This window comes from Fimicolochytrium jonesii, assembly GCF_025526975.1.
Source record: "Fimicolochytrium jonesii strain JEL569 chromosome Unknown EV422scaffold_9, whole genome shotgun sequence".
NCBI lineage: Eukaryota > Fungi > Chytridiomycota > Chytridiomycetes > Spizellomycetales > Powellomycetaceae > Fimicolochytrium > Fimicolochytrium jonesii.
In genome coordinates this window covers 226,307-252,726 of record NW_026515676.1, presented here as the reverse complement: position 1 = coordinate 252,726, position 26,420 = coordinate 226,307, and the positions used below count along the sequence as shown (strand labels likewise).

At 54.9% G+C, this 26,420-nt stretch overlaps 17 protein-coding genes across 17 annotated transcripts; 9 read left to right on the top strand and 8 right to left on the bottom strand.

Moving 5' to 3' along the window:
- Window positions 1-75: 75 nt before the first annotated feature.
- EV422DRAFT_505822 (LETM1-like protein-domain-containing protein) lies at window positions 76-1,553 on the top strand (the record flags this gene model as incomplete). The annotated part of the gene is made up of 6 exons (XM_053068515.1): window positions 76-170; window positions 261-540; window positions 616-747; window positions 824-919; window positions 995-1,266; window positions 1,349-1,553. The coding sequence occupies 6 exons, from the start codon at window positions 76-78 to the stop codon at window positions 1,551-1,553; spliced, it is 1,080 nt and encodes a 359-aa protein (XP_052926206.1).
- Window positions 1,554-1,809: 256 nt separating this feature from the next.
- EV422DRAFT_578010 (uncharacterized protein) lies at window positions 1,810-4,399 on the top strand. The gene is made up of 5 exons (XM_053073274.1): window positions 1,810-2,237; window positions 2,513-2,730; window positions 2,795-3,314; window positions 3,392-3,989; window positions 4,108-4,399. Exons 1-5 carry the CDS (start codon window positions 1,969-1,971, stop codon window positions 4,165-4,167), a joined length of 1,665 nt encoding a protein of 554 aa, XP_052926205.1. The 5' UTR covers window positions 1,810-1,968; the 3' UTR covers window positions 4,168-4,399.
- Window positions 4,400-4,515: 116 nt separating this feature from the next.
- On the top strand, window positions 4,516-6,426 carry EV422DRAFT_526642 (oxidoreductase). Its single transcript, XM_053070160.1, has 7 exons — window positions 4,516-4,951; window positions 5,045-5,207; window positions 5,285-5,439; window positions 5,524-5,633; window positions 5,708-5,851; window positions 5,922-6,038; window positions 6,119-6,426. Exons 1-7 carry the CDS (start codon window positions 4,907-4,909, stop codon window positions 6,291-6,293), a joined length of 909 nt encoding a protein of 302 aa, XP_052926204.1. The 5' UTR covers window positions 4,516-4,906; the 3' UTR covers window positions 6,294-6,426.
- A 542-nt stretch (window positions 6,427-6,968) lies between these two features.
- On the bottom strand, window positions 6,969-7,337 carry EV422DRAFT_495324 (uncharacterized protein; the record flags this gene model as incomplete). Its single annotated transcript, XM_053067808.1, has 2 exons — window positions 6,969-7,171; window positions 7,271-7,337. 2 exons carry the CDS (start codon window positions 7,335-7,337, stop codon window positions 6,969-6,971), a joined length of 270 nt encoding a protein of 89 aa, XP_052926203.1.
- Window positions 7,338-7,421: 84 nt separating this feature from the next.
- On the top strand, window positions 7,422-8,266 carry EV422DRAFT_526637 (uncharacterized protein). Its single transcript, XM_053070159.1, has 2 exons — window positions 7,422-7,888; window positions 7,962-8,266. The coding sequence occupies exons 1-2, from the start codon at window positions 7,659-7,661 to the stop codon at window positions 8,110-8,112; spliced, it is 381 nt and encodes a 126-aa protein (XP_052926202.1). The 5' UTR covers window positions 7,422-7,658; the 3' UTR covers window positions 8,113-8,266.
- Window positions 8,267-8,277: 11 nt separating this feature from the next.
- Window positions 8,278-9,422, bottom strand: EV422DRAFT_526634 (transcriptional Coactivator p15-domain-containing protein). Its single transcript, XM_053070158.1, has 4 exons — window positions 9,148-9,422; window positions 9,046-9,079; window positions 8,926-8,970; window positions 8,278-8,833 (listed from the first exon to the last, which is right to left on the bottom strand). The coding sequence occupies exons 1-4, from the start codon at window positions 9,361-9,363 to the stop codon at window positions 8,736-8,738; spliced, it is 393 nt and encodes a 130-aa protein (XP_052926201.1). The 5' UTR covers window positions 9,364-9,422; the 3' UTR covers window positions 8,278-8,735.
- A 51-nt stretch (window positions 9,423-9,473) lies between these two features.
- Window positions 9,474-11,386, top strand: EV422DRAFT_573699 (ribonucleotide reductase m2 polypeptide). The gene is made up of 3 exons (XM_053073174.1): window positions 9,474-10,115; window positions 10,187-10,520; window positions 10,588-11,386. Exons 1-3 carry the CDS (start codon window positions 9,897-9,899, stop codon window positions 11,160-11,162), a joined length of 1,128 nt encoding a protein of 375 aa, XP_052926200.1. The 5' UTR covers window positions 9,474-9,896; the 3' UTR covers window positions 11,163-11,386.
- Window positions 11,387-11,527: 141 nt separating this feature from the next.
- On the bottom strand, window positions 11,528-14,221 carry EV422DRAFT_526628 (uncharacterized protein). The gene is made up of 13 exons (XM_053070157.1): window positions 14,086-14,221; window positions 13,750-13,956; window positions 13,468-13,678; window positions 13,341-13,404; window positions 13,167-13,258; window positions 13,032-13,083; window positions 12,896-12,969; window positions 12,628-12,826; window positions 12,379-12,552; window positions 12,240-12,304; window positions 12,097-12,166; window positions 11,862-11,996; window positions 11,528-11,743 (listed from the first exon to the last, which is right to left on the bottom strand). Exons 2-13 carry the CDS (start codon window positions 13,757-13,759, stop codon window positions 11,666-11,668), a joined length of 1,224 nt encoding a protein of 407 aa, XP_052926199.1. The 5' UTR covers window positions 13,760-13,956; window positions 14,086-14,221; the 3' UTR covers window positions 11,528-11,665.
- On the bottom strand, window positions 13,784-14,437 carry EV422DRAFT_428928 (uncharacterized protein). The gene is made up of 3 exons (XM_053067151.1): window positions 14,375-14,437; window positions 14,086-14,314; window positions 13,784-13,985 (listed from the first exon to the last, which is right to left on the bottom strand). The coding sequence occupies exons 1-3, from the start codon at window positions 14,375-14,377 to the stop codon at window positions 13,957-13,959; spliced, it is 261 nt and encodes an 86-aa protein (XP_052926198.1). The 5' UTR covers window positions 14,378-14,437; the 3' UTR covers window positions 13,784-13,956.
- On the top strand, window positions 14,305-14,712 carry EV422DRAFT_428895 (uncharacterized protein). The gene has a single exon (XM_053067150.1). The coding sequence runs from the start codon at window positions 14,386-14,388 to the stop codon at window positions 14,611-14,613; it is 228 nt and encodes a 75-aa protein (XP_052926197.1). The 5' UTR covers window positions 14,305-14,385; the 3' UTR covers window positions 14,614-14,712.
- Window positions 14,713-14,719: 7 nt separating this feature from the next.
- Window positions 14,720-16,757, top strand: EV422DRAFT_526624 (Septin-domain-containing protein). The gene is made up of 7 exons (XM_053070156.1): window positions 14,720-14,945; window positions 15,046-15,177; window positions 15,273-15,489; window positions 15,566-15,683; window positions 15,761-15,856; window positions 15,930-16,298; window positions 16,390-16,757. Exons 1-7 carry the CDS (start codon window positions 14,843-14,845, stop codon window positions 16,495-16,497), a joined length of 1,143 nt encoding a protein of 380 aa, XP_052926196.1. The 5' UTR covers window positions 14,720-14,842; the 3' UTR covers window positions 16,498-16,757.
- Window positions 16,758-16,946: 189 nt separating this feature from the next.
- Window positions 16,947-18,233, bottom strand: EV422DRAFT_428865 (uncharacterized protein). The gene is made up of 5 exons (XM_053067149.1): window positions 18,062-18,233; window positions 17,755-17,913; window positions 17,299-17,378; window positions 17,203-17,223; window positions 16,947-17,118 (listed from the first exon to the last, which is right to left on the bottom strand). Exons 2-5 carry the CDS (start codon window positions 17,867-17,869, stop codon window positions 17,074-17,076), a joined length of 261 nt encoding a protein of 86 aa, XP_052926195.1. The 5' UTR covers window positions 17,870-17,913; window positions 18,062-18,233; the 3' UTR covers window positions 16,947-17,073.
- EV422DRAFT_428939 (phosphatidylinositol N-acetylglucosaminyltransferase-domain-containing protein) lies at window positions 18,035-19,346 on the bottom strand. Its single transcript, XM_053067152.1, has 2 exons — window positions 18,967-19,346; window positions 18,035-18,534 (listed from the first exon to the last, which is right to left on the bottom strand). Exons 1-2 carry the CDS (start codon window positions 19,073-19,075, stop codon window positions 18,128-18,130), a joined length of 516 nt encoding a protein of 171 aa, XP_052926194.1. The 5' UTR covers window positions 19,076-19,346; the 3' UTR covers window positions 18,035-18,127.
- A 272-nt stretch (window positions 19,347-19,618) lies between these two features.
- EV422DRAFT_566784 (uncharacterized protein) lies at window positions 19,619-21,586 on the bottom strand (the record flags this gene model as incomplete). The annotated part of the gene is made up of 2 exons (XM_053072476.1): window positions 19,619-19,678; window positions 19,763-21,586. 2 exons carry the CDS (start codon window positions 21,584-21,586, stop codon window positions 19,619-19,621), a joined length of 1,884 nt encoding a protein of 627 aa, XP_052926193.1.
- Window positions 21,587-21,792: 206 nt separating this feature from the next.
- EV422DRAFT_526617 (uncharacterized protein) lies at window positions 21,793-23,666 on the top strand. Its single transcript, XM_053070155.1, has 6 exons — window positions 21,793-21,893; window positions 22,342-22,460; window positions 22,564-22,771; window positions 22,843-23,001; window positions 23,101-23,112; window positions 23,189-23,666. The coding sequence occupies exons 1-6, from the start codon at window positions 21,891-21,893 to the stop codon at window positions 23,195-23,197; spliced, it is 510 nt and encodes a 169-aa protein (XP_052926192.1). The 5' UTR covers window positions 21,793-21,890; the 3' UTR covers window positions 23,198-23,666.
- Window positions 23,667-23,788: 122 nt separating this feature from the next.
- EV422DRAFT_526615 (carbonic anhydrase) lies at window positions 23,789-25,191 on the top strand. The gene is made up of 4 exons (XM_053070154.1): window positions 23,789-24,084; window positions 24,176-24,288; window positions 24,351-24,570; window positions 24,655-25,191. The coding sequence occupies exons 1-4, from the start codon at window positions 24,018-24,020 to the stop codon at window positions 24,906-24,908; spliced, it is 654 nt and encodes a 217-aa protein (XP_052926191.1). The 5' UTR covers window positions 23,789-24,017; the 3' UTR covers window positions 24,909-25,191.
- Window positions 25,192-26,315, bottom strand: EV422DRAFT_526613 (uncharacterized protein). The gene has a single exon (XM_053070153.1). It carries the CDS (start codon window positions 26,183-26,185, stop codon window positions 25,532-25,534), a length of 654 nt encoding a protein of 217 aa, XP_052926190.1. The 5' UTR covers window positions 26,186-26,315; the 3' UTR covers window positions 25,192-25,531.
- Window positions 26,316-26,420: the final 105 nt, after the last annotated feature.

Genomic DNA, 26,420 nt, shown 5'->3' with positions numbered 1-26,420 from the left:
TCCCGCAGCTTCCGCAACTCCCAGCCCACAATGACTGCAACAACGGTAATAAGAGTTGGCAAGCAACACATAGCCATGGGCAGGCTGGCATTCGCCCCGCAGCGCTCTCTCTTGGGACTCGGCGCCTCTCGACCTTTCACCGGATTACCAACCTCGTATGCGTTAGCTCGGTATGTTTGTGCCCATTCCAGCCGACGGGCGGAGGATCGAATATGACCCTGACAACTGCAACTGCAACTCAACTCCCGTCCTTCTTCCAGACCATACCGCTCCATAACCTCAACCCCCAACTCCGCCACCCAACGCCCCTCCACCACCGTCAAGCGGACGCAAGTCGTCCAAAAGCCCAGCTCCGACTCTGCAGTGGCAACACCGGGCCTGGGCGAGAAAGCAAAAGAGTTCTTTGAAAAGTCCAAAGCGATGATGAAGCAGATCATCGCGGGCGGGAAGATCTTCATGGCGGAGACGAAGGAGTGCAAGGAGTTGAAGAGGAGGAATACGGTGGAGGGGTATGAGTGGACTAGGAAGGAGTATTTCTTGGTGCGTCTATCTACATGTTACCCCACGGTTGGTGGAATGAAGTGTCTCATAGTGGAGTATCTGACCGTTTTACAGATTAAGAAGAACGAGCGTGATTTCTGGAAAGCGATTCCTTTTGTGTTCTGCTGCGTGTTTCTCGGAGAAGCCATTCCGTTTTTGCTGCTTCGTGGGATCGTTCCTAGCCCGTGCCTTACTCCTGAGCAAGTGGTAAGAGAATGGAGGAAAAATGTGAGATGGTTGTGTGGATTACTTCTTGACTGACAAGATTTTGGAATTTTTGTAGGAAGCAAAGACGAAACGGTTGCAGTCCATTCGGCAGGAGCTGGGGTTTACTGTGGTTGAGAAGATCAACGATGGTGAATCCGTCGGTGGACAGAACGTATGTTTCGTACTCGAGAGCCCCTTGCATGAGACATCTTGACAAACCCACATGCCCCCCGTCCTCTCCCCACAGGTCTCCCCTTCATCCCTGACAACCGACGCCTTCCTCCTCCAACTCGCCAACACGCAACCGCAATACTTCCACATCACCCACCTAAAAGGCTCCCAACTGCGCGACTTTAACAAATACCTCGGCATCTGGCGCTTCGGCCCGGCTCCGTATTTGAGACGCGTCCTCCGCCAACATGAGGAGTATATCCGCAGGGACGATCAGTTGTTGCTGCAGGAAGGGTTTGAGGATCTAAGTGTGGAGGAGGTGAAGGCGGCTGTTGATGCGCGGGGGTTGTAAGTTTATCACCTGGGTGCTACGTCTTACGTTTCGGGAACAACAACAGTTAACGTACTCTCGCCCCCCCATTCATCATAGACCATCGGTAGGAATCTCCGAATCCCAAATGCGCGCAGACCTCAAGAAATGGATCGAGTTGAGCACGAGCGGGAACCCGGATGTGCCCTTCTCGCTCATCCTTCTTGCTGGAGTGGTTAGGACGCATTTGCAAGGGTCTTTCACTGTGCAGAATAGGATAGAGAGTAGGGAGGAGGAGAAGACGGTGGCGGTTGCTAGTGGGTAGAAGATGTGTGGGGGGGGGGGACTAGGTAGTTGGAGTATCTATTGCGTTTTAGACAGCGGGGTGGCGGGATATCATAGAGATGGGGTTGGATAACTCATAAAAAAAAGACATTGCTTGCATGGACACAGCTCTCCGTCAGGAAGCGAGAAGGGGGGAAGCGAGAGAGAAAGGGGGCATCTGACGCGTCGTGGAGGGCGTTGAGGGTGACGTTGGCGTGTCGGGCGGGACTCGGAAGGCGCTTCTCCACGGGGGCTCTCGCTCGCTCGCAAAACACACCCAACTATTACTGTATACCTGGACAGCAGCACCAACGCAACCCACAGACTCCCTCCAACCACCGTCCCTCATAACAACCAACAGCACCCACCCTCCCTCGCTTCAGCTGCAGCGCCCGTTCTCAGAGATACGGCCAAGAATGCCCCTCCCCTACGACATCCTCTCCGGGCACCCGCTCCCCACCTGCCCGTACCCCTCCTCCTCCCTCCCGCCCCCCTCCTCCCCCGGCCCCAAACTGCACAATCCGAACGTCTCGCTCACGTTTCTGATCATCGGACTAACGAGCGTGGTGTTTGCGGGGGTCGTGAAGGGGAGGTATGATGGCGCCAGGGTGTTCAATCGGCGGATTGGGGACGCTAGTGTTAGGAATGGATGGTGGAGTGCGTGGTTTGCGGTTTTGGGGGTGAGGTGAGTGGCGAGAGGGGGATGGGAGGGAGTGTAGGCGGAGGCTGATGGATTTGCGTCGAGCGGGGGGCGACAGCGAAGCGCGAGCGGAGCGAGCAACATTGCTCTAAAGGCGCAATGCCCCCCTCACCGCATCTCTTAGTGAGCCTTACCGAACGTCAGATCTTTTGCGAGCGAAGCGGGCTCCGCCGTCGCAGCCCAAACTCCTTGCCGCGAGCAGAGCGACCAACCATCTAACTCTCATCATTTTTTTTCTCCTCCCTCTCAATTCGTTCCAGCTTCTTGATAGATTTTGTACGATACACACTGGATCTGCCACATCAGAGATCAACGACGCCCATCATTGTGGAACCGATAGCGGGCTCAAAGAAGGAGGCGACTGTTGAACCGCAGATCATGGATGCATGGCTGTTGCTCAGTTCGGCAGTGCTGAGGAGTTTCGCGACGCTTTTGCTCACTCTGGCACTGAACTATCAGTTGCAGCATCGTTCTTCATGTAAGTAGCCTTTTGTCTCGCACCCAGATGAAACTCGGTGATGCTCACGTCTATCTCCCCACAGTCGTGATGAGAGGACCCGTAAACAACAATACAGCCACCGACAACCCACCACCCGACCCCCGATCCTCCTCCTCCTCAATCCCTCCCCGCCGCCCAGTCTCCTACCCCGCCTACGGCTCATCCACCACTCCATCCTCCCGCGCACCCTCCGTCTCCCTTCTCATCCCCGACCCGTCCACCGACGACGAGCACACCCCCTCACCCGCCACCCTCCGCGCGACCAACATCGCTTCCGCCGCCGCCGCTAGCCGCCGCACGAGCGCCCAAACCTCCCCACACCGATCCCGCGCCCACCGGTCCATCGACGCGAGCGAGGAGCAAGCACTTCTGGAAGGGATCCCCCGTGACGATGATAGTGTTTTCGGAGACGATGAGGATACGCGGCGTGGTGGGTCGAGGTGTTGCACATGCTCGTGGTGGAGATGTATGTGGGACGGGTTCTGGGGCCGGGTGTTTGCGAGCTGGCCGTTTGCGGGGTGTGTGTTGTGGGGATTGAATCTGTTTGGAATCTGGTTGGCTACGTATGTAATCCACTCCCTTTTCTCCAATTTCCTTCCTTCATAAAAGTAACCCGCCCCATGACTCTCCCCAACCCCAGCAACCCACCCACAACAACCCCCTTCGACTCGGCCACCCTCCCACCCCCCCTCTACCTCCCCAACCCAACCCCCGCACCCCCCCTCCTCTTCTACCTCTCAACAACCCTCTCCCTCCTCCAACACCTCCCCATCCCCCTCCTGATCCTCCTCATCCTGTCCGGCACCGCACCCTCCCCCTCCCCGCCACCCTCCCGCCGCACCTCCTCCTCAACCCCCACCGGCCGTCGCCGCAGGCACCACCCGACCTGGACCACCAAACTGCTCCTGCTCACCGCGGGCGCGTGCTACGTCCCCTGGATGGTCGAGCCGGGGGTGCTCACCCGCGCGATCGACGCGGTCGTGATGCACGGCCCAGCAGGAGCGAACTACGAGAGCAGGGTGTGTGCGGTCCCGCCGTGGTGGTGGTTGGAGGCGGATGACAGTGCGGCGAAATGGAAGCGGGTGGCCGATGCGGAGGGGAGGTATGACGGCGCGAGGACGGAGAGACCCGACCTGCATGGGTGGGCGTCGTGGGTGGATGTGGGGATGTGGGTGGGGTTTGTGGGGGAGTGTTTGTTTTTTGCGGTTGTGAGGAGGGAGTGGAGGCGGAATAAGGAGGTGAGTTTCTTTGTGCGAGCGTGTTTGTGGTTTTCGAGGGGGGGGGGGGGGGCGGGGTGGCGATGGTGTGCTGATGCTGACCGAGGCCCCCCCCCCCTTTCTTTTGTGTCTGTGATAGGAATGGGTGTGGCTCACTGTCAGCGAGCTGCAGAGCATCTTTGATTTCCGCCGGTATTGAGATCGGAAGCGGTCCCGAAAGCAAAAAGGAAACGGAAAGTAAACGACAGCCCCCCCGCCCGAGATTCCCCCGAGATTCCAAAAGGCCGGGTACTAGTGTCAGCATCCCCCGCCCCAACTCCCTCATAGTTACAGTTATACGCGGTCGATGTTGAGGGAGCGGTTTTTTCATTGTATTCTATTCGTGTTCATTTTGGCGAAAAAGAAATATAGTATACCCCTGTGTGATGTGTTCTTTTCCCTTCCGATTGATTCGTTTTCGGGTGGGGGTGAATGTGAAAAAAATGCAGACACTGTCAAATCAGCGTGAACGCGCTGTCGGAATTCGCCCTTCGTGTTTCCCTCTGCGCCGAAATTGACGTCACGACGGCACTTTCCGCCTACCTTTCGCAAATCGGGCGGCATTTTCCGCTCCCTCCCCCCCCCTTGTCTGTCTTTCCCATTCCATTGCGTGCTCTTCCAGTGCCCCGGGGCTGCGTCTGCGTATACGCGGCGAGGGGCGGTCATAATTACGCAAAACCAGCGCTGTATGAGCGGATTCCCCGCGAATATGGAATATGGGGGCCCCGCCACACCTCCGTCCCATATCCTTGCGTTCATGCGTATATAAACGCCCCCAGCAGGGATTTCACGCTCCCGTCGTATAATCCCGGCATATCCGTTACATTTGCGACAAACGACACGCGAACGCATTCATATACGAAGGAACACCAGCACCCAAACGAAGAACATATACCAGGATGTCGGCAGAGCAGTACAAAGCGGGCTCGCAGCCCCCCGTGCAGGTAAACCCAAAAAAAGAACCCATCATGATTTGCAATCACAACTCAAGTTCATCCCCCCCTCCTAACCCGTCTATATCGTCACGACACGCCTAGACCCAGCCCTCCCCCGGCCTGCAATCCCACCTGCACCCGCAGCCGCACACGTCCACCCTCCCGGTCGGCACGGGCGCCGCGGTGCCGCAGCTCGCGGAGTATCGCGGCGCGGAGAAGCTGCGCGGGAAGGTGGCTGTCATCACCGGGGGTGATTCCGGGATCGGTGCGTTTTGCTCATCACACCGTTGTTCGTTGTGTTTTCCCCCGCGGGGGATGTTGAAACCTTTTTGATGGGTTTAGGAAGGGCGGTTGCGGTCCTCTTTGCCAAGGAGGGCGCGGACTCGACGATCGTGTACCTCCCCGAGGAGGAGTCCGACGCGCAGGAGACGAGGAAGCTGGTGGAGGCGGAGGGGAGGCGGTGTTTGTTGATTCAGAAGGATGTTGCGGATGAGGGGGTGCGTTAACCAATCAATCACATCAACGGGCACTGTGATTTGGGAGGGGGATGCTAATGGGGGTTGTTTTTTTTTTGGTTGTAGAACTGTAAAGAGATTATCGACCGGACGATCAAGGAATACGGACACCTCGAGATCCTCGTCAACAACGCCGCGACGCAGAAGGAGGTGCCGAGTTTGGCGGATATCTCTGCGTATGTCACCCCCCCCCCCCCCCTCCTTCACATGAGATGAACATGTGTTGCTGATACTACGGGTGATGTGACAGTGAGCAGCTCGACCGAACCTTCAAAGTCAACATCTACTCCCAGTTCTTCCTGTGCAAGCACGCGCTGCCGCACCTGAAGCCTGGGTCGGCGATCATCAACACGACGAGTGTGAATCACTACAAGGGGCATCCTACGCTTCTCGAGTGAGTTGGTTGACACCCGCGTTGAGTTTGAGAGGGTTGTTTATTGACATGTGTTGATTTTCGCTTGTAGCTATACGTCGACCAAGGGAGCCATTGTGGCCTTCACACGCTCGCTGGCGTTGCAGCTGGCCGAGAAGGGGATCCGTGTGAATGCTGTGGCGCCCGGTCCGATTTGGACGCCCTTGATGTGAGTGTTTGCTGGTTGGAATCAGTCGGGGATGATTTCAGCGGGGGGCGGCTAACTCCACTCCCCTCTTTTCAATTCAGCGCGGCAACGATGACGGAGGACAGCATCAAGTCGTTCGGGACGACGGTCCCGTTGAAGCGCCCTGGGCAGCCGGCGGAGGTTGCGACGTCGTATGTGTTCCTTGCGGGCCCGGATTCGACGTATATCAGTGGGCAGACTTTGCATCCCAATGGTGGGGCTGTTGTTAACGGATGAGGTGGGGAGAAGATGGGGGAGATGGACTGGGTAGCTGGATGGGTGTTTTTGCGTAAGGCATGTACATGTTGAAGGGGGGTCTTTTTTGCAAACATTGTATATGTTTTTGTCACATTCCTTTCTGGTTCTACGTTGAAGGATGTGACGGATGTGTGTGTGTTCGACGTCGTCATATTGGACGGGAGAGGTCTTACCCGTAGCTCCGGATTGATTTGGCATGTTCTGCCGCCGCCGCGATGCAATCGGCGCTACTCCGAACGAGACGGTGAATGTTCTATGAGTTCCGTTGCATGCAACAAGCCCTCAAGATCAAGCTGAGTCCCAAAAGGAGTTGGAGAATGCAGCTGGTCGCTGAACATGAACGGTGACAAACCGCGCCAGACGGTCGTGGCTTGCTTCCCACTACCCAACCCCAACGGCCTCCCTTGCCATCTCCGTGCAGGCACACACAAACACCGAGAAAATCGATGTGCAGTCAAGGAGCAGCTTCCTCGTACGTGGAATCTCAATCATCGCCTCTTCTCCATGCTGCTTGCCCCTCTATCTATGTACACTTGGGTGAATCCACACCCCTTCCTTCTTGCAGCCGGCCTTCCCTCCCAAAACATCAATTAAACCATACCCCTACGTAGCTAAGCATAACACTCCTCCTTTGCCCCACTTCTCGCTTTCTCCCTAATGTATGTCAACAACAGCATCACTCCTCAGCACCTCCAACTGCCTCCTCCCGCGTCGTAGCAGGTACTCGATGGTGGTGATATCCTTCACGGTCACGGACGCGGCGTCCTGTCTGAATTTCGTCTGCACATGGTGGTAGAAGTGGGAGCGGGCGCTTTCGGGTTTCTGGCGGATGGCGCGGTGGAGGGCTCGGTAGAGATCTTATGAAGAGGGGGTTGTTCAGTCACGACGAGAGTCTGCAAGAACGCGGGTGGGCGGAGAATGGTGTGCTTTCTTTTGCTACGGAGAGTAGGACTTACCGAGGACGTCACGCTGCAGGCCTGTCCGTCTGATAGCGGCGTGGGGAGCGGTGGCCGCCGGCGACATGAAGCGACGAGGAAGGAGCTGGTCCGGCTGCGGGTGGTTGCTGCATGCAGAGGCGGAACCGTGCGGAGAAACAGGGCAACGGAAGTCTCTGAGAAAGTGGACGCCCTTGACGCGTTCTCGGCGAACACCTGGGAACACGTCGCTTCATCGCCCTGAGATGGGGAAGGGCTACCCGCAGTGGTATGTATCTATCGGCACGGTTTGGCGCATGGCTTGCTCTTTGGGGCCGTTTCTGGTTTCCGCTGTTCTCTCCCTCTTCTTGTACCTTTGAGCGTGGACGCTTCACCCTGCTGGGGCTTATTAAGGTCTGTGAGAGGACCTATGTACATTCTCTATCTTCGGGGACCCTTTGCCTTACCACTCTTTTTTCTGAGCTCTCGGGGTTCCATCGCTGCCCTCTTCAATTTGCGCGCGCATTACTTCCGCATAAGCTCGGAAGAAACCTCCAAGCAAGGCGTTGATGTTTGTAATCGCTTTGGGGAGGGGGTTCCGACCTCTGCGTTGGAAGTTACAGAGTTCTTTTTTGAGAAGGATTGTGGAGACTATCGGAGGTCAGGTCTGTGCTGTCACATTGGCTACTCCGGGCTTTGAAAGAGCTGATGAAAGCTTTCTCTTCTCAACTAGCACCCACGAGTGGATGGATCTGAACCTACGCCACTTGTCACGTCAATGGATCTGTTTCATCTTATGCATTCACAACATGCCTGCCGACAAACCGGCATTCAAGACTTCAGAGTGTAAGTCAAGCTTCGCAAACAGTCAGCAGCAAGTATAGAGCGCGAATCTTGTCGTCTGCCTGCTATCCAGGATGGCAGGCTGACGGGCGTAAGTGGGCAACCTATCGGTCTGATAGGTGGCAGGCTGAATCGGGCGTGTAGTGGTAATGACTCTATTATATTCTGGGGTGTTGTGGGGGTTGTTGAATGGGGTGGGTGGGAATGGGACGAGGTGTGCGGAGACGACTCATGTTCCGCCTTTTGGTGGGGGGAGTAGTGGGGCAAGCAGTACGGCGGCGACGAGGAAGGCCGCGGCGACGTCGACGCTAAAGGTAGAGCCGATCACGAGTGGTGGCGGGGAGGCATTGGGGCAGATGTGGCAGGTGGTTTTGCCAATTTTGGTAGTGCCGATGTTGGGTCGTTACTGTAGGGGTCGGATGGATCTTTCCGACGGGACGGACAGTTCGACGCTATGATACTGGCAAACATTGCGATGTTTGTGTTTTACATATATATACATTTTTGGAATCATACGGCCGCACTGAGTGAATCTAGACCTACGCCCGGGACCCCTATACTCATACACCTATATATCTAACACCTGTCGCCGGCTCGCGCTACAATACCTGCCAACCATCCGAACACACGACAACCAGCGCCTCAGTGGATCACCCGCAAACCCCTACTCCGCCGCTGCACCCTCCAAATCCTTAACCGCCTGGTCAATCTCGCCGATCTTCGACTTGATGATCTCCCACGACTCGATCGGGATTGCTATGCCTTCGGCGGAAAGAACGTTAGCACGTCACATCCGGCGATCAACCGAACTTTTAGCAACTCGAGTCAAATAAAACAGGTTGGGGAATACTTACCTTTCTTCCCGGGCTTCTCCGACCCGCTCGATTTATCCAGATAATCTGATCTCGAGCGTTTATCAGTCATGATCGTCTACCCCACGATGGCGAGCCCAAGATGACAACCGGAGTACTCACATTCGCGGATATCAATCAGCGTCTTGCCCTTGAACTATATAACACAAAGTCATTCCCACCCTGCACATTCCCAACTCTCCCACCTCCCCATCACATATGTACCTGAGAAATACTCAACTTCTTCCTCCCTTCCAGCTGCAAGCTGAACGCCTGCGGGGTGGTATGTTGCGCGTCGGCGTTGGCATGTACTGTGGCGGCGGGGGTTGTTTTGACGGTCTTGGCGGCGGGCGGGACTGTGTCGCCGTCGGCTTCGTTGTCGGAGGCGGGTTCGGAGTGGGGCTCCTTTGCGGTGCCCCTGCGGGCTCGTTTTGGAGGCATCTTTCGTGTTCGGGGTGGGTGTATTTGATGCGAGAAACGAAATCCCACCAGAACTCGAGCGATACAGTATAAATACATCCCCATCCGGGATTGGCGCCATTGACGGGAAAGTTCATTTACGAATGGCATGCACAGCCACCGGAACGAATCAGGGGCGTTTGGGTTCGGACGGATTGGCTGTTCGGACTGACAAATGGTGAAGCGTTCCGTCTCTCCTGCCTTCCCTTCCAGCGCACTCAAACCCCCTCCTTCTTCCTCGCCATCTGTTTTCACAATCAGAACTCAAGCACACAGTCCGCGCTCAACTCCTGTGAACTCTCTGCAAAAGCACGGCGGTATCGCCATATCCCACAGTCTCTTTGAAAGCCAACGCACGTTCCGCATACTCCGCAATCGCTTTATCCGCACAGCAGTCAGTCGGACTTCCAATTCCTTTTGAACGCTTTCGGTTTACATCAACGGAAGCAGGCGTCTCTCCCCGTAACGCAAGTCAAGCTTCGGTGTTCTCTCACAAAGTCCTCGCACCCCTCACAATGGTCGACGTACACACAAGAAACGGCTCGTCGCCGGTTGCTTCCCCAACTGGGTCGCCGACCGCGGAACAAAGCACAGTCGCAAATGTTGCGCGCGTTCCATCCAAAGGCGAGCTTGCGGCACCGTCTGGAGTCATCTCAGCGCCGAATCTGGATAATGAGCCTCTGTTGACCCCTAACGCGCGCCGATTTGTGTTGTTCCCAATTCAATACCATGAGGTACGTTTTCGTTTTGCTGTGCCTCAAGCGATGGAGCATTCGCTTATTGGTCAACATTTGTTCTATTTCAGGTGTGGCAAATGTACAAGAAGGCCGAAGCTTCCTTCTGGACCGCCGAAGAAGTCGATCTATCCAAGGATATGCGCGACTGGGACCACAAATTGACCGACAACGAGCGCTTTTTCATCTCTCGAGTTCTGGCATTCTTCGCCGCGTCCGACGGCATCGTCAACGAGAACTTGGTCGAACGGTTCTCGAATGATGTGCAGATTGCAGAGGCTCGATGCTTCTATGGGTTCCAAATCATGATCGAGAACATCCATTCTGAGATGTACTCCCTGTTAATTGACACCTACATCAGAGATCCCAAGGAGAAGGAGTTCCTTTTTGACGCTCTGGAGACCGGTAAGCGCGTGGCTTCATTCCTCTTTGAGACCATCTGCTCTTACTCACGCGGGTTTTCATTCGTTAGTTCCGTGCATTCGCAAAAAAGCTGACTGGGCTCTTCGCTGGATTTCCGACCCGTCTTCCTCCTTTGCCATTCGCCTCGTTGCCTTTGCCGCCGTAGAAGGAATCTTCTTCTCTGGTTCCTTCGCTGCTATTTTCTGGTTGAAGAAGCGCGGTCTCATGCCCGGCCTCACCTTTTCCAACGAGCTCATCTCGCGCGATGAGGGCCTCCACACGGATTTTGCCTGTCTCCTATACTCCCTCATCCGCAACAAGCCGGAGCGCGAAACAGTGCGCGCACTTCTCCGTGAGGCCGTTTCGATCGAACAAGAGTTCTTGTCAGACTCCCTACCCGTTGCTCTGATCGGCATGAACGCTACGCTGATGATGCGCTACATCGAGTTTGTCGCGGACAGGCTCTTCGTGGCTTTGGGCTACGACAAGGAATACGGTGTTGACAACCCCTTTGACTTTATGGAGTTGATCTCCTTGCAGGGCAAGACGAATTTCTTTGAGAAGAAGGTTGGCGAGTACCAGATGGCGGGAGTTATGCAGAAGAACGAGGAGTCACGGGAATTTACCCTCGACGCGGATTTTTAGACTGTCTCTCCTTTACCCCTCGTAGATGTGCTTGCTTTCGGGTCACCACTGCCTCTTGGCGATAGAAATGTTTTCTTGGATATACATCTCCCTTCTGGTCTTGTAACTTCTTGTATGAATCGCGTACCTGTGCCGAAATTTTAATTATTGCGTTGTACTGTACAGTCGTTTGTCGTCGACAAATTCTTCGCTCATCCATTAGTGAAACAAAGCACCCGGAAGCTACTCTGATGCAGACTCTGATGCCATTGAGCCTCAAAGAACGCTGCGAATCACCATGATGATAAGAGCCTTATGCGAGCTTTGACCAAATCATTCCATCAAGCAATCGCACACTGTGCGTCGAGAGAAACGACTGACGTCAGCCAAGACGGATACCCCTGCCAGGAGATGATGTTGCCAAATCAAGTCAGTAACATGATTCTAGAATTATTTCAATGGACTACAATTATTTCAATGGACTACATCATAAACGCATATACGTCCGGAGAATTCGTATACGACTACGAGTTCTCCCAGTTCAAAGCGCGCATGAAATCCTGCTCGGCAATATCTAGCAGCTTCGCGGCTTCAATGTGGATCTATAGTCAACCAGCAGAGGAAGGGGTAAATAAATCACTGTTTCACCGTTACTCTCCTCACCCATGCCGCATTATTGCTATGGACATCCCGTCAGAACGATATGTGTTCCGTGCTTACCTTTTGCCGTTTCAATACGTCACAAAGAACAGCCTGTTTCTTGAACGCCATTAGCAGATCGTTCTTTTGCTTGGTGGCCCGGCGCAGGTCGTGCAGGAGTTTCTCATTGGTACGCTGGCTTTCTTCGAGTTTCTCCTTTGAAAGGAATGGCAATGACAGGTAAGAAATCCGCGATGCTCTTTGGGGAGAGAGGTAGCGATGCGACGAGTGGGTAAGATGCATAGTTTTCTCTCACCTTTGCTTCCTGCTGCGCTTTCGCGGCCATCTGCTTGCGTCGCTCAATCTCGTCTAATGCTCGGTTCAGTCTTAAGAAGTCGGGGAAGCTTTTAGGATCGTTGTTTTGACAACCATCACCTACGGAACCCATCAGTGACGCACCGCACATCCTTAGCATTGCCCTCCGTTTCCTTTTGTCTTTGGGTCCTTGTTTGTGCATCCAAAGACTACATTGGTAGGGGAGTCGGTCAACCGAGTTCCGCACCGCCACGCTCATCAACAGCAAGTCCGCACTATGTACCTTTTTCAGACTCGCTATGGCGCTTTCGGAATTCTCAGCCCGCTTTTTAAACTCCTCCATCTTTGCTTGCACACGGCTATGTTGCGCATCAGTCGTCCACAGTGAACGACTCAAATTGCCATTCTCGGATTCAAGGGTTTTGATCCGTTGTTGGAGCGCTGCTATTGTATCGTTCTAAAAGATCCAAAACTGATTTAGCGAATGCCCAATACAAGGAGAATCTCGGAATTACGAGGTCAGCTTCGGTACCTTCGATGTGTTTTGTATAACGAGCCGGTCCATGTCCTGCTGCATAACAGCCATGCGAGCCTTCAAAAGGCGCACCGATGCCTCCCCTCCAACCTCATCGTCATGATCAGGGACGAGTGACGGATTCGGTGTGCCAGCGGGATTATGAGTCGCGGGTGTATATGTTTCTGCAGATGATGGTGTTGAATTGCCGTCCAAACTGCATCAGGCGATGAGGAAAAAAATTAGAGCTAATGATCGTACGGGTGGCATGCGGGATAATACTTACGTGGCCGAAGTGGCGGCAGATGATCTTTGAAAGGCTGACCGAGAGGGAATGGCTGTCTGAGGGCGGGATGGAATCTGATGTTCCAAGATGAGAATCGGCAAACACACCACTGAACCCAAAGCCTCCGGTTTGTTACCTGTCGCGGCTTGCCATGCACTTTGGACACCGTCCGGGGCTTGGCATGCGGGCTTTGATCAACATGCATCAGAACTTCAGGCCTTTCACAACACACTTTGCGGCATGCATGTAGCTCCAGCACATCCGGACTTACCCTTCACTATCCTCCGCCGCCTCGCTAATCCTCGCATCTTTTCCGCCAGCAGGGGCGGTCATCGGCCTCGTGAGGGTCTCTTTGCCTTCTTTCTGCGCGAAGGAACCCAGCAAGGTGTTAAGTATTTGTTCTCCAGGACTTGGAACGACAGCCGAAGGTTGCTGAGCAACGTACCATAACCTGCTCAGCCATCTTGATGACAGCTGCACTACGGGCTTCCATTGCTTTGTTCATGCGCCTGGAATTACTCCAATAATCAGGGCCGCGTCGACAGCGACACCGTCATAGATGGCCCACTTACATGAACTCCAACTCCTTCTTCCGGAACCGTTTCGACACGCCAGCATTCCCGTCTTCATCGTCCTCCTCATCTGCATCATCAGCTTCGTCCGGAGAGCCATCATCGTCCTCATCGTCGTCGAGATCTGATGCGACGGATGTATGTGAATTTGTGTCGCTGTCGTGAAACGACAGACTTGATTTGACGAGCCGTGCCGTCGTGCTTCCTACGTCTTTTGAAGCGAAAGTCAGCGATTAGCCGGGTGATAACGAGAACGTCAGGTTACATAAAATCGTGTCCAACCTATGTCCATAGTACGGTCGTCGGTGTCTGACAAGACACGCAATGAGCGGTGTGACAGCAATTCCCTTCACGGAAGGAGGTGCACTGACGAATCAAGTTAGGGCAGAGGATCCGCAAAGCTTTCGGTGCTCGAGTTGATCTTGGTTGCCGCCCCTAAGCGATCTGGGAAAGCTTTCGTAACGCACACACGGCTTTCATAAACATATTCTATGGGTATTGCCTTTGAGCTGGGCTCTCTAATACAGCTCAAACTGTTTATTCCCACGTTTCCATAAGTCACTTGTCAATTCAAATGACTTCTGGTCATCGGGTGCTCTCACAAGTGATGGCACTCACCACTCTTTTCCGAACTAGGAGAGCGCCCCGTTGGAGGAAGGACAAGAGAGAACAGCAGCACGAGAGAACGTTCCATCACCTGAGCGTCGTGGTGGAAGATGATGGCGTGGGAACCAAAGGCCTTTCTAAAGGTAGTAGCGGAGTTTGGGCAAGGGGGACGAGGCCCAAACGCGTAGATTTTATTGGGAATTGCTAACGACGCTAACCCTAACCATAACCCTACCGTCCACTTAACACCATAATAAGCAACATAAACTTGGTGAGTTTTTGGGGTAACTAACCTACGTACCATAACAACTAATGTACAGTACGGATATGGTCGCTCTCCCTTTCTTCGTTCTTTCGCGGAGGCTGGCAATGGGTATGAAAGATATAAGAGAACATCAAGGAGGCATGCCCCCCGGATACGTAGCCGGCGCTTCCCACTCCTTCATCCCATTGTACTCAACCAAGCGGGTGTTACCAACCCTAACCCTAAACCCTAAAGAGTTTGGGAAAGGGGGTGATGCTCAGGTTTGGCTCACGTGATCTGGAGGAGGAATTTATTGAGGCCGTTCTTTGAAGTGAGTCACTGAGACGCGCAAGTGGTCGTTGGTCCTCCTCTCGGCCCTCTCGTCGGTCCTGCGGCGACGGGCCGCAAAGTTTTCACTCACGGCATTAGCGCAATTCCGTCGCCGGGAGATCCACACTCACAAACGCACTCTCACAACAACACCACCACCACCACCACCCACCGAACACAGACACCAGCGCAACAATGGCTCCCGTCGCCGCCCCCCTCATCGGTGTGGCAAACCTGCCCAACCAGCGCCATAAAATCGTCTCGCGAAAGGGCGCAAACTTCACCGTCATGGTCCTCGGTATGCATATTCAGGGCGGAAGAGGCTTGCTATAAGTCTTTGTTGTGCGACAGCGCAGAATTCTGGGAGTATGTTAGAACTCACCCGCTCTACTTCACAGGCGAGAGTGGACTGGGAAAGACCACCTTTGTCAACACGTTGTTCACAACCCTCCTCCGCGAGTACAAACGACCGGAACACCGTTTCCAAAAGCAGCTCGAACGTACCGTCCAGATCGATGTTGTCCGCGCAGGTTGGTATAGCGTGGCGGAAAGGGCCGTTTGGGAATGCTTGGAGGGAACAGGAACGCGACGGCTGATACACCGAATGTTCCCACTCCCCATTCAGAGATCGAGGAGAAAGGTTTCAACGTGCGCTTGACCGTCATCGACACCCCCGGCTTTGGAGACTACGTGAACAACCAGGACTGCTGGGTTCCTGTCGTGGAGTTCCTTGACGAGCAGCACCTCAACTACATGCACCATGAGCGTCGGGCTGAACGACGGGAGAAGGATGACTTGCGTGTGCACGTTTGCCTGTACTTTATTCAGCCTACTGGACACACGTACGTTCTTGGATTGTGGGCTTATTGGGTGGTGGTTTTATTGGCTGGATGTGATGGACTGACAAACGTTGTGCAGACTCAAGCCCCTTGATATCGAAGTCATGAAGCAGCTCGGAAGCAGAGTCAATCTGATCCCCATTATTGCAAAGGCCGACACTATTACTCCTGGAGAGCTGGCCGTTTTCAAGGACAGGGTAGGTTTTCAACTCCATTTGAAAGATAAATTCAGATGTAGGGAATCTTGCACTAATCTAGGCTTTTTGTCGCTTAGATCCGAGATTGCTTAGCTGCGCATAACATTGCAGTGTACAGCCCACCTGTGCAGAGTGACGACGAGGACAGCACAAGGCGGAACCAGAGCATTCTCGTAAGTTGGCGTGCAGTTTCAGTTGGAGGGAGCATAGGCCCACTTCAATTGACACCACACTTATCTTCCACAGTCCGCGATGCCTTTCTCCGTAATCGCCAGCGAATCCGACGTTGTCGTCAACGGCGAAAAAGTCCGGGGTCGCCAATATCTCTGGGGCGTCGCCGAAGTCGAGAACGAAGCCCACTGCGACTTCAAGAAGCTGCGCAACCTGCTCATCCGCACGCACATGCACGACCTCATCGCGAGCACCGAGGAGGCCCACTACGAGAACTTCCGCGCCGAGAAGCTGGCTTCAGAGGGACGGACCGACGATGACCCAGCCTCCCGCGCGCGTAAGCAGCTGGAGGGGAATATGAAGGAGGAGGAGGAGGCGTTGAGGAAACGATTCACGGAGCAGGTTAGGCTGGAGGAGAATAGGTTCAGGCAATGGGAGCAGAGGGTAAGTTTTTGTCAACTTCAAATCGCCTGGCAAATGGACTAGTCTCGCATATGGCCTTGCTCATCCTACCTCTTCCATCTAACACAAACAGTTGATCGCCGAACGCGACCGCCTCAACCGCGACCTCGAAACCCAACACAAGCAAGTCAAGGCCCTGGAAGAGGAAATCGACGAGCTCAACGCCCAGCGACGAAAGTAGATGCGACGGCTGACTATTGACGATTAGCCCTGAACACCCTTATGCGCGCCTCAACACCCCGAACGCCTGTCACGATGCCTTGTCGTGCTACCCGCACCCAACATGCGTCAACATAGATCCATCGACCTACCCATCCCTCCTATATGACCCTCTACGTTCCTTTTTCCCTTTTTTCCCCCTTTTTTTGCGGAATGAACTCTTATAGAATTTGATATATACATTTGGAAGAGAAATACGACTATTTTTTGATTGAAATTAAAATCGATGATGGAGCGCAAATCACGCCGGAGGGTGGGGTATAGAGACTCCATTTTCCTTCTCATATTCAGTGGAAAAACTTCAGGAACAACAAACAAGAACTTAAATTAACCGGAAAGTGATACCGGGGGAGGTAAAGGAAGACTATATACAGTGAAAGCTTGTGGCGCCCTTTAAGTGATGCGGAGGCGACCAGACTGTCGCCGGTAGAGGACGGAACCGTATTTGAGGTTTGGATGGCGGTATGAGGTAATGGGGGAACTGGATTCCCCGGTGTGTGTGTGTGTGTGTGTGTGGGTGTGTGAATGTGGAGATATCTCAGTTCTTCCGCCCAAAACTCCTATCGATGCCTTCCCCAATTTCCTATACCACAAAAAAAAACAGTCAGTGGAAGTCACGCCAATCATCCTCCTTCATTCTTCCCACTCTCAAATTTCGAATCCATACCTTTCGGAACTCTTCCATGAACTAGATCCACAGAGAAAGAGAGAAGAGAGTTGAGTAGGAACGAATGGTTGATGAGATTGGTTGAGGGAGACTTACAATGATCATTTTCTCCTTGGCCTGTTCCAGCTGTTCCGGGTTGGCGACCTCTTGTTGGATTTGGGTTGCTTTTTGGGCGCCTGGTTGTGTGAAGGAGGGAGTATGTAAGTAAGGGGGTGGCCGAAAATGGAAGGTGTAGTGTTTGAAAACATCCTGGGCCAAGTCCAAGGGTTGCTCAGACAATTCGGCCGAGTCCGTGCGTGGAGACTCCAAGCATAAGTTTCCCACCTCATTCCTGGCTGCCGCCCTTCCGTCTCACCCCCGTAGAACGTGCTCAGCCAACCTGTCCCATTCCAACCCTCGGTCAAACCTCGCCGCGATCCCTACCCATTCCCCAGCATCCAATATCCCCTCCTCCTCCAGTACCCCTTCCCTCACACCGTTCCTTCCTTCCCCGCACCCCCTCCCCACCCCCTCCCCACCTCCGTCTCCACGTTCCGCATCATTCATACCAACCTTTCCCGCTAAGCTCATTAAACCTATGCGTAGTAGTCACCGCTATTTTCTGAAACGCCTTGTTGTTTGCGAGTGCGTCGACGAGTTGATTGTGGACTAGTTGGCGCCAGGACATTGTGTTGTGGGTTGGTGAGGTGGTAGGAGAAGAGGGTTGGTTGTCTGTGTAGGAAGGGTCGGAATGTCAAGGTTTTGGGGAAAAGTTGGGAGTCGGAACTTCCCTGGGAGGACGGCGCATTTGTCACTTGCCCGCGCGTGAACCACGCAAGACGCACAAGTAACGGGTTAGAATCCTCGCGAGGTAACCCACCTTCCTCGCGAAGTAACTACTATGTATGTACGCACATTGACGGCACCCGGTCGTTGGCTTTTGCGTTCACTGGTCCCGATACGTTTCTACCCAAAACGTTGGTGCAGCCACACCCTGTTCCCACCCCTTCGTGTGCAGCAGGGTCGATGACCGGCCCCTGCCCGCCATACACAACATCCGTTCCAGAGTGCACACTCGCCGCTGATACCAAACGAGAATGACACCGCCTGCATGACCAGGACCCGAAAGGATCCGGGGTGCGGCCGACCACCGCGCTGAACCGATTCGCCTCGCCACCTGTCCGAAGCGGCGAGGGCGTCCCACTGCATCCCACATCATTAGCCGGTCCGGCGCGAGGACACCGGAGTAGCGATGCACTAAGACGGCGATGAAGGCTGTTATCCCGCTGATGTGCTGCGAGACAGCGCAGGTGCGGAGGACGGTGGGCCAGTACTTGTGGGCGCGCACGTTCACTGGATGGGGAATGAAGGACGTGAGTCGGGTGAGCGATGCATAGGCGCGGAAGGGTGATTGATGAGATGGTTGGGAGGGATGAACATCATAGAAACAACATCGCCACCTCCCCCATATTCGTCCAATAAACCGCCACTTTCTCGCTATCCACAAACTCCGGCCTCGACTTGGGCGGCGAGATATTACACAACGGCTGCGGCTTGCTTCGCTCGCACCAAACCACGAGTGCTCGCTGTTGTTGACTTTTGCGATAGGTGCCTCTACCGCAAACGGACTCGATTAACTCGCCGCTCCTACTCGCCCTTGCTACCGTTCAGGCATTTCTTCCATGCAATACGCTGCGCAAGCCGAGTCCAGCATTCACTCCTCGTAATGCTGCATGCGCGTGGGCGAACGGAATTTTTCGAGTCCAAGTAATCCGCCGCGCCTACCATTCTTCTGCAGAGCATCCAAGAACGTCTTGTCGACATAGTTATCAGGAAACCCCTGCTTGACGTACAAGAGCTTGCGCCATGGTTGCCCCAGTTCAAAGGGCGACATCTGCGTAGAACACTGCCGCTTGTGTTTTCGCGGAACGCGGCTCTGCCGCAACACAATGGGCTCGACCGAGTCGCCCCGCCGCCTCACCGTGATAGTGAGGGGTACTTCTGCGCTTGTCAGAGCGGAATGCGGACGGCCAAGAAGTCTGTCAGGTCCTGAGCAGCTATCGCGTGGGAAGGAGTTCTAATTCACCGCAGAAGGCCTTGCTCTGTTTACTAGGGGGGGACGCGGAAGCGAACTTAAGCTGTGAGGATTGACATCCCACGCGAGTTTCCTAGTCCCTCGGTGGTACCCCGGACTTTTGGTGTGGGACTCCCCCCAGCGCAGTTGGCAAACCCCTCGGTTCAAACCAGTGCAACAAGCATCCCCTCAAAGTGCAGCGAGCCGGACAGTTACGCATATTGCCCATGTTTTGTTGTCTAATAATGTTGAAATACGCATATGGTGAGACGGTCGTTTTGGGCTGAATACATGCGGGGCGCGGGGAATAGTCTGGAGTATGTGGGGGGGTATCTTGCGTGCCGCATTTGATTCTCCGCGGTGTTATTGGGCAGCCGGTGTGGTGGCGCTGTTGCTGCGTACGACGAGGAAATTGCCTGCAATCTAATGAAGAAACGGAAGGTCACTTATCTGATGCCCCAAGACAAAAAGCACGACGAACAGAGAGAACATAAACTCCCGACGTACCAGCAACGGGATATTATACTTATCCCTCCGAATCGTAAAACTAAAACAGCAATGCTCGCCTCTCGTCTCCTGCGGCTCCCCCGTCGTCGTCGTCGGCGTCCCACCCACCGTAATACTCTTACTCCCCTTCCTCGGCAACAACACACAACTAGTAAGCACGGCCTTCTGCCCCGCATCAAACGCAATATTCCCATACTTCTCCCAATAATTCACCGCCGAATCCTCATCCATCAACTCATACAGCTTCACCTTCCCGTCCCTCAGTTCCCCGCCTTCGAGTCCGACAAGGTTCGCGAATTCCTTGTTGGCTTTGTAGATCTCGCCCGTGCGCCGCCAGAGACAGGCGGGGATGCCCATGGCTGAGAACACGCGGTCGTATTCTAGTAACAGCCGCTCGAAGGCTTCTTCGACCATCACGAGGTCGTAGTCGGTGAGACTCTGCGCGACTTGGCGGAAGCGGGGACGGAACATGCCGAGTACGTGGAGGATACGTTGGCGGGATGGGGCGGACATGTGCGTGTCCATCCATTTCTGCAAGCGGGTGTAGCCGTTGATGTAGTTGTAGGGTTTGAGAAGCCCTGCGTCGATTTTGGCAAGGATGATGGAGTGGAGACGGTCTTCGTTGGGGCCGTCGTTGGGGTCGGCCGCGGTGAGGATGAAACGCTCGGCGGAGGAGAGTTTGGTGCCGTTGAGGGAGGTGTCAGAGTATTTTCGGCCGGTGGTGGTTGTTGTTGTTGGTGGGGGTTGCGGGAGGGCGGGGTCGGTGGTGAGAGCGCCGTCCTGGGGTTCTTGTACCAACCCCTCGAGGGCCTCGTATCCGACGCCCAGGGTCTGCTGCTGGTTGATGCCGTCCAGCGTGCCGTCCCAACTCGATAAGAAATCAGACAAGACTGCAAACTCGTTGCCCATACTCGCTGACGCAAACACGTGCGGGAACCCAGACATGCCTGCATGCGCGAACCCGTTATCGTACGCAGCATAGCTCGGCAGGTGTGTCGGTGCCGTATGCTGATGCGGGAGATGTTGTTGTTGCTGGTGATGTGAAATAGCGTCGATGTTAACCAACGCGCTGGCCATGTTGGCGTTCAACACCTGCGTTGAAGGTAGGTTGACTATATCGTTTGCCGCGCTGCTGTTGCTGCTGTTGGCGTGGGCAGGGTTCAGAATGGAGCTCATCGGCACCACCCCAGCTGCCGCGCCTAGGTCCGCCATGTCCAGATACGTGCGTGGTGACGGCCCGACATCCACCACCTCGCCCGTATACCCGGTGCCGACATCCAACGACTGGGTATGCTCGTCCTCTGACCCTATCCCACGATGCGCATCCACCGCTCCGCTATTAGCACCACCAGCACCACCCCCACCACCACCACCACTCTTCTCGTCATTCCGACACAAATGCCCTATCTTCCTCTTGATACACCGTTTACAAGGCCGGTGGTCGTCGCATGTCATATGGCTCCGTCGACAGAAAATGCATGCGTGGGTTACTTTGCGTTTCGCTGGAGGTGGTTTCTTCTTCCTTCCACCGGTAGTGGTTCCATTCCCATTCCCATTGCCGTTACTACTACTATTCTCACCGTCTCCCGCGCCATCATTCCGATCGGGACTACTCGACCGCGACGCCCTTCGTGACCCCGCTGCGGACACACTGCCCGAGCCCGCGACCGCCCGTCGCTTCCCTGCCGTCGTGGTGGTGGAGTCGTCGGTGGGGCTACCGGTTTTGGAGTCGTGGTGGTCCCAGCGCTCGAGATGTTCTGCGGCTGCGACGAGGTGGGCTATGGAGGTGCGGGGGGAGGTTGGGGTGTGGGTGCCACCGGACATTTGAGGGGGTCCGTCGAGTGGACTTTGAATTGGGGTGTTATCAGGACCGTAAGCGTAAGTAGAGCCAATGAGATGCACTTCCGCTTGCTGTGAGCGGATAAGCTGGCGGTATGCAGGGTCGCTGTGGGTAGCTTCTGTGGAGTGTATGTATACGGTCGGAAGGCTAAGGTACGGCGTAGGAGAGCGACGGAGTGTCATGAAGCAGGAAACTTGCGCCCGCCCGCCTCATCCCCTTCCCATCACAAACACCCCTCGCACCTTCCCACACAACAATCCCAGCAACCACGCCACAACCACTCCACCAATGGTAAGTCCCGTCTCCACAGCAGACAGGGCCCAGTCTACTTCCATCGCATCCCGTCCGAATCGCGCCAACAACAACAACAACGTGATCACCGTCCGTCCTTCGCCGACAGCGGGACAATCCGGGGACGACTGGGGGAGAGAACCCGATCGATATCGCATACCCGCTATGGAGCTGCTTAGTGGGATCAGGGAGCGGGAGGAAATGCACAGCCGGGGATGGGTGTGCCAGGGAAGGATGAGGAGCGGGAGGATGGGACCCATGGGCATCTGGGTCTTGGCGTGACGTTTCCTGGAGTAGATGGCGGTAGGCTGGGATGACCCGGGCCTCGGCAGGGTCGGGCTACTATTTGCCCTGGGTGTGGTATCGGCGTGCTGCCTGTCAGAACTGACAAAAACTCCCGTCGCCACCCACCCACAATCTAACCCATCCCTTCCCTCACCCCCCTCAGTCAAACACACTACGCCCCTACCTCGCTGCCGTGCGCGCCACGCTAACCGCCGCCCTCTGTCTCGAAAACTTTGCCTCACAAGTCGTCGAGCGGCACAACAAACCCGAAGTCGAAGCCCGGTTCGTAAACAAAATCCCACTCAGTGGCAACCCTTCCCCTCCGGCACCATGTGGCTCGCTTTGCTCGCGACACTAACCCACCCTCCCTCTCTGATCTCACCAGAGTAACCCCAGAAGTCCTCCTAACCCCCGTCCAAATCTCCCGCAATGAGAACGAAAAAACCCTCATCGAAGGCTCCATCAACTCCCTCCGCATCTCCATAAAAGTCAAACAGGCCGACGAGATCGAACGTATCCTCTGCCATAAATTCACGAGGTTCTTGATGATGCGCGCTGAGGGGTTCTATATCTTGAGACGAAAGCCGGTGCCTGTAAGTGTGTGCTCAGATCCCCGTTCTGGTGGGTGTGACACAGTGGGGACTGATGGGATTTTTTTGTCAAGGGATATGATATCTCCTTTTTGATAACAAACACGCACACGGAGACGATGTATAAGCACAAACTGGTGGATTTCATCGTGCAGTTTATGGAGGAGGTTGATAAGGAGATTAGTGAGATGAAGTTGTCGTTGAATGCGCGCGCGCGGATTGTGGCCGAGTCGGTATGTAGTTGCAAGGTGCATGCGCCCGGATGTCGCTTGATAGCTTTTACTGACGCCACACAACTGCTCTCCCGCTGCCCCCTTATGATCATTATCCAGTTCCTGCAACAGGTATGATCCATCCCCTTAACCTCGCGTATCAGCGTGAGAAAGGCTAACGGCGTCGATTTTCGTTCTTTCTGTTTAGTTTTCGTGAGTTGATTTTGGACTGGTGGTCTCATGGACGATGGCTGGGCTCGGTTTGCTGCGGGAGGGTGGAGGGTGGAGGGTGGGCCGTCGGTGGGGTATGTGGTGGTAGCTATCCCCAGCGCACTGGAGAGGGCTGTCTCCACACGTCGCCACAATTCCTCGCGTATGAACTCAATACCCCTCATACCAAATAACAACGAGCCCGTCCCGTACACCGCAAATGCACCTGCAGACTTCATTTGGGTTTATTTCGCCGCCTTCCCGTGATACAACCATAGATGTGCAAACAGACTCGCGTTGCCGGATGCGGACGGTGCGCAATAGGAAAGGAACGTCTAGCGGTGGCGAGTTTGCTCGTACGGCTGTTTGCTCGTACTGTACGGGAGGCTGTTTCTCTCGCCGAGCTCGCGGAAGGTCTGAGTTTACCCTCTGCGCGGAAAGACCGTTACCTCGCGAGGAACACAACCCTAACGCTGTTGCTGTGTGTACTGTATGTACTTGTTCAGATGGGCAGGCAGGCCGGCGACTTCTGCTGGTGGCTATGCTGGGGATGATGTGTCCTTGTCGCGTCGAGTCAGCGTCCGTATGGATGTCTGCGTCCTTTCTTCCTGGTCTCATCGCGGGCGATCCCAAGGCTGCATCACATAACCTCCAACTCAGGACGTACAGTATCTGTCTTCCTCTCTCTCCTCTTCATCTAGAGAGCTTTTCTTGCATACATATATACCCAGGTGAGGACACGCCCCCTCCGAAATGGGCTCACTTGACGACTCTCTTGAGATGACCAGAATTACCCATCTTGCCCATAGGACACTACTCTTGCCACCATGGCTACACCAACAACGCCCGCCCCTCATCTGACCCCTGAAATCATGATGCAGAACAACAGGGAATGTGAGTATGCGGGAACCATCTTCCACCGCCGTTAGTCTTTCGTAAACGCCGAGGGAGCGCCTCCAGCTGACAAAAATGGAATACCTCGCAGGGGCTGCAGAGATCAGCGCCGCCAAACCCGGTTTCTTCGAGAAGCTCGCTCAGAGGCAGGTTCCCGAGGTCCTTTGGATCGGATGCGCCGACTCACGTGTTCCCGCTAACGAGGTGAGACAAGTGCATACCTGCGTCTTCGAACCGCTTGATCACGTACTAACTAAATGTCGCAGCTCCTGAAATTGGGCCCAGGAGAGGTGTTCGTGCACCGCAACATCGCCAACATCGTCCAGCACGCCGATCTGAACTGCCTCAGTGTCCTCCAATACGCCGTCGACGTCCTCAAGGTCAGGCACATCATTGTCTGTGGCCATTACGGATGCGGAGGTGTCGCGGCTGCGCTGCAGAACCAGCAGTTTGGGATCGTTGATAACTGGATTCGTACCGTGAAAGGTATGTGGTCCAAATGGCAAGGTGATACACATCAAAAGTCTCGCAAAGCGCCTGACAATCCTCCATCGACCTTCCGCAACACAGAACTCTACAGCTTCCATGCTCCCACCCTCAAACACCTCACCGAATCCGAGAAATGCGACCGCATGGTCGAAATCAACTGCTCGCGCTCCGCGCACGCCATCGCCTACACCTCCATCGTCCAGAACGCCTGGAAGCGCGGGCAGAAGCTTACCATTTACGGGTGGTGCTACCGTCTCAACGACGGGATCTTGCAGGATATTGGGGTTAGGATTGAGGGCATTGATGAGGTTGATGGTGTTCATCGGGTTGTGTAAGGGGTGGGTTGTGATTCCCTGCGTTCTTGCTGCCTCCCTCTCTCCCTCTCTCCCCCTCTCTCTGTCTCGTTGTATACCACTCCTTTGTCAAGCACATATTCCTTTCATTGTGTTCCGTTCTCCGCGTAACCGGGTTTCTTCCGTCGGGTTGGCGCCTATGGTGTTCCACATCGTGGTACATCTACGATGCTACCTGCGTCTTTTTCGTCCTGGCTTTCCCTTTACCTTCGGTTGCGAGTTGCGAGTAAGCACAACACGTTTTCGCGTTCACCCGCTGCCAACAAAAAGTCCGAAACCCAACAAGTGTGTCGGACCTTCATCAACCACACAAAAACACATCCCCCAAGTCCCAGAACAACATCTTGGAAGAAGTGCCAGCCCCATCAAAAACTTCCATCCCATTGATGATCGCAACGATTCTCCTCAGTCATTTCCGTACGTCGCTGCGCGTGAGGGCAGGTGTCACGGTGCAGGAATTGGGGTCACTGCGGATTGGCAGAAACCGAAGGCGGGGTGGGTTTCGATCCACAGAAAGTAGTATATCTGTGCATGAGGAAACCTCGCTAGAGCATGAAAAACGTTCTGTTACGATATGACCAATATGAAATATAGGTCAGGGGCGCTCAACGCCGACCGCAGGAGAGACCGTATGTACAAAAATTGGGAAAAATGTCAAAAAGATAAACGGGTATGAAGATAAACCCACCCAAAAGATAAGTGGGGTATGAGATGATCCCCGGCTCCACGCCCGCCCAAACACGCTCAACAAGCAACCCCCTCCCTCTTCCCCCCCGACCTGGGCCTTTTCCTCCTCTCAGGCACCGCCGGCGCCGCGACCCTCTCTGACCCCTTCTCGCCTGCTGGTTTGTACAGCCGTTTTCGGATGTGCGCCGGGCGCGCGGGGATGGGTGGCGGGGCGGGTTTTCGGATCTGCGAGGAGGGCTGTGGTAGCGGTTCCAATGTTGTTGTAGTCGGGATGCGCGATGGTTCCCGCAGCGTGGGATCGTACCCCGGCGCGAACGGCGGCGGGGGCGGCGCATTGACTTTCTTGCTCGTTTTCGTTTTGGGTGGTGTGGTTGTTGTTGTGGCGAGCGTGTTTGTTGATGAATGGGATGAGGACGGGAGGAGGGTGGTTGGGAATGCGGTGTTGTCGGGGTCCTGTGAATTGGACGAAATGGATGAATGCGAGCGGGGGAAGTGGTGGAGGGGTGGGGCTGTTGGGGGGTGTGGGTGGAGATGGAGGTCGGGGTGTGCTTGGTCTGTGAGGGAGGGGGCATCGAGGGAGGGGTAGAGGGATTTGATGACTGGGTAGGATGCGCGCGCGGAGTGGGGGCGGGATGTGAGGGTGTTGGGGGATGATTTTGGTTTCTTGGGTGGGATAGCTGGCGGGTTGGGGTTGGGGTCGGGGAGGGCGGGGAGGGGAATAGGATACGTGGCGGAGGATGGGCGTTTCTGGTCGCGTTTGGGGGGTACGACGGGTGGGAAGGCGGGGATAGATGTTGGCGAGTGGTC

Coding starts and splice junctions, on each gene's coding strand:
- EV422DRAFT_578010 (XM_053073274.1), top strand. CDS start 1,969: ATGCCCCTCCCCTACGACATCCTCTCCGGGCACCCGCTCCCCACCTGC. Junction 2,238..2,512: donor TTTGCGGTTTTGGGGGTGAG/GTGAGTGGCGAG, acceptor AATTCGTTCCAG/CTTCTTGATAGATTTTGTAC. Junction 2,731..2,794: donor GTTGCAGCATCGTTCTTCAT/GTAAGTAGCCTT, acceptor ATCTCCCCACAG/TCGTGATGAGAGGACCCGTA.
- EV422DRAFT_526642 (XM_053070160.1), top strand. CDS start 4,907: ATGTCGGCAGAGCAGTACAAAGCGGGCTCGCAGCCCCCCGTGCAG. Junction 4,952..5,044: donor GCTCGCAGCCCCCCGTGCAG/GTAAACCCAAAA, acceptor CGACACGCCTAG/ACCCAGCCCTCCCCCGGCCT. Junction 5,852..5,921: donor GGGCATCCTACGCTTCTCGA/GTGAGTTGGTTG, acceptor TTTCGCTTGTAG/CTATACGTCGACCAAGGGAG.
- EV422DRAFT_526637 (XM_053070159.1), top strand. CDS start 7,659: ATGTACATTCTCTATCTTCGGGGACCCTTTGCCTTACCACTCTTTTTT. Junction 7,889..7,961: donor GATTGTGGAGACTATCGGAG/GTCAGGTCTGTG, acceptor CTTCTCAACTAG/CACCCACGAGTGGATGGATC.
- EV422DRAFT_526634 (XM_053070158.1), bottom strand. CDS start 9,363: ATGCCTCCAAAACGAGCCCGCAGGGGCACCGCAAAGGAGCCCCACTCC. Junction 9,080..9,147: donor AGAAGTTGAGTATTTCTCAG/GTACATATGTGA, acceptor TGTGTTATATAG/TTCAAGGGCAAGACGCTGAT. Junction 8,971..9,045: donor GCTGATTGATATCCGCGAAT/GTGAGTACTCCG, acceptor GCTCGAGATCAG/ATTATCTGGATAAATCGAGC.
- EV422DRAFT_573699 (XM_053073174.1), top strand. CDS start 9,897: ATGGTCGACGTACACACAAGAAACGGCTCGTCGCCGGTTGCTTCCCCA. Junction 10,116..10,186: donor TCCCAATTCAATACCATGAG/GTACGTTTTCGT, acceptor GTTCTATTTCAG/GTGTGGCAAATGTACAAGAA. Junction 10,521..10,587: donor TTTTGACGCTCTGGAGACCG/GTAAGCGCGTGG, acceptor TTCATTCGTTAG/TTCCGTGCATTCGCAAAAAA.
- EV422DRAFT_526628 (XM_053070157.1), bottom strand. Junction 12,553..12,627: donor TTATACAAAACACATCGAAG/GTACCGAAGCTG, acceptor TGGATCTTTTAG/AACGATACAATAGCAGCGCT. Junction 12,305..12,378: donor CCATAGCGAGTCTGAAAAAG/GTACATAGTGCG, acceptor CTACCAATGTAG/TCTTTGGATGCACAAACAAG.
- EV422DRAFT_428928 (XM_053067151.1), bottom strand. Junction 13,986..14,085: donor TCCTAGTTCGGAAAAGAGTG/GTGAGTGCCATC, acceptor GAGCTGTATTAG/AGAGCCCAGCTCAAAGGCAA.
- EV422DRAFT_428895 (XM_053067150.1), top strand. CDS start 14,386: ATGTACAGTACGGATATGGTCGCTCTCCCTTTCTTCGTTCTTTCGCGG.
- EV422DRAFT_526624 (XM_053070156.1), top strand. CDS start 14,843: ATGGCTCCCGTCGCCGCCCCCCTCATCGGTGTGGCAAACCTGCCCAAC. Junction 15,490..15,565: donor ATTCAGCCTACTGGACACAC/GTACGTTCTTGG, acceptor AACGTTGTGCAG/ACTCAAGCCCCTTGATATCG. Junction 15,857..15,929: donor GGCGGAACCAGAGCATTCTC/GTAAGTTGGCGT, acceptor TATCTTCCACAG/TCCGCGATGCCTTTCTCCGT.
- EV422DRAFT_428865 (XM_053067149.1), bottom strand. CDS start 17,869: ATGTCCTGGCGCCAACTAGTCCACAATCAACTCGTCGACGCACTCGCA. Junction 17,379..17,754: donor TAATGAGCTTAGCGGGAAAG/GTTGGTATGAAT, acceptor TCACACAACCAG/GCGCCCAAAAAGCAACCCAA. Junction 17,119..17,202: donor TCATGGAAGAGTTCCGAAAG/GTATGGATTCGA, acceptor TTTGTGGTATAG/GAAATTGGGGAAGGCATCGA.
- EV422DRAFT_428939 (XM_053067152.1), bottom strand. CDS start 19,075: ATGTCGCCCTTTGAACTGGGGCAACCATGGCGCAAGCTCTTGTACGTC. Junction 18,535..18,966: donor GGATGCTCTGCAGAAGAATG/GTAGGCGCGGCG, acceptor TTCCCCATCCAG/TGAACGTGCGCGCCCACAAG.
- EV422DRAFT_526617 (XM_053070155.1), top strand. Junction 22,461..22,563: donor AAACCCGAAGTCGAAGCCCG/GTTCGTAAACAA, acceptor TGATCTCACCAG/AGTAACCCCAGAAGTCCTCC. Junction 22,772..22,842: donor TGAGACGAAAGCCGGTGCCT/GTAAGTGTGTGC, acceptor TTTTTTGTCAAG/GGATATGATATCTCCTTTTT.
- EV422DRAFT_526615 (XM_053070154.1), top strand. CDS start 24,018: ATGGCTACACCAACAACGCCCGCCCCTCATCTGACCCCTGAAATCATG. Junction 24,085..24,175: donor GATGCAGAACAACAGGGAAT/GTGAGTATGCGG, acceptor AATACCTCGCAG/GGGCTGCAGAGATCAGCGCC. Junction 24,571..24,654: donor CTGGATTCGTACCGTGAAAG/GTATGTGGTCCA, acceptor TCCGCAACACAG/AACTCTACAGCTTCCATGCT.
- EV422DRAFT_526613 (XM_053070153.1), bottom strand. CDS start 26,185: ATGCCCCCTCCCTCACAGACCAAGCACACCCCGACCTCCATCTCCACC.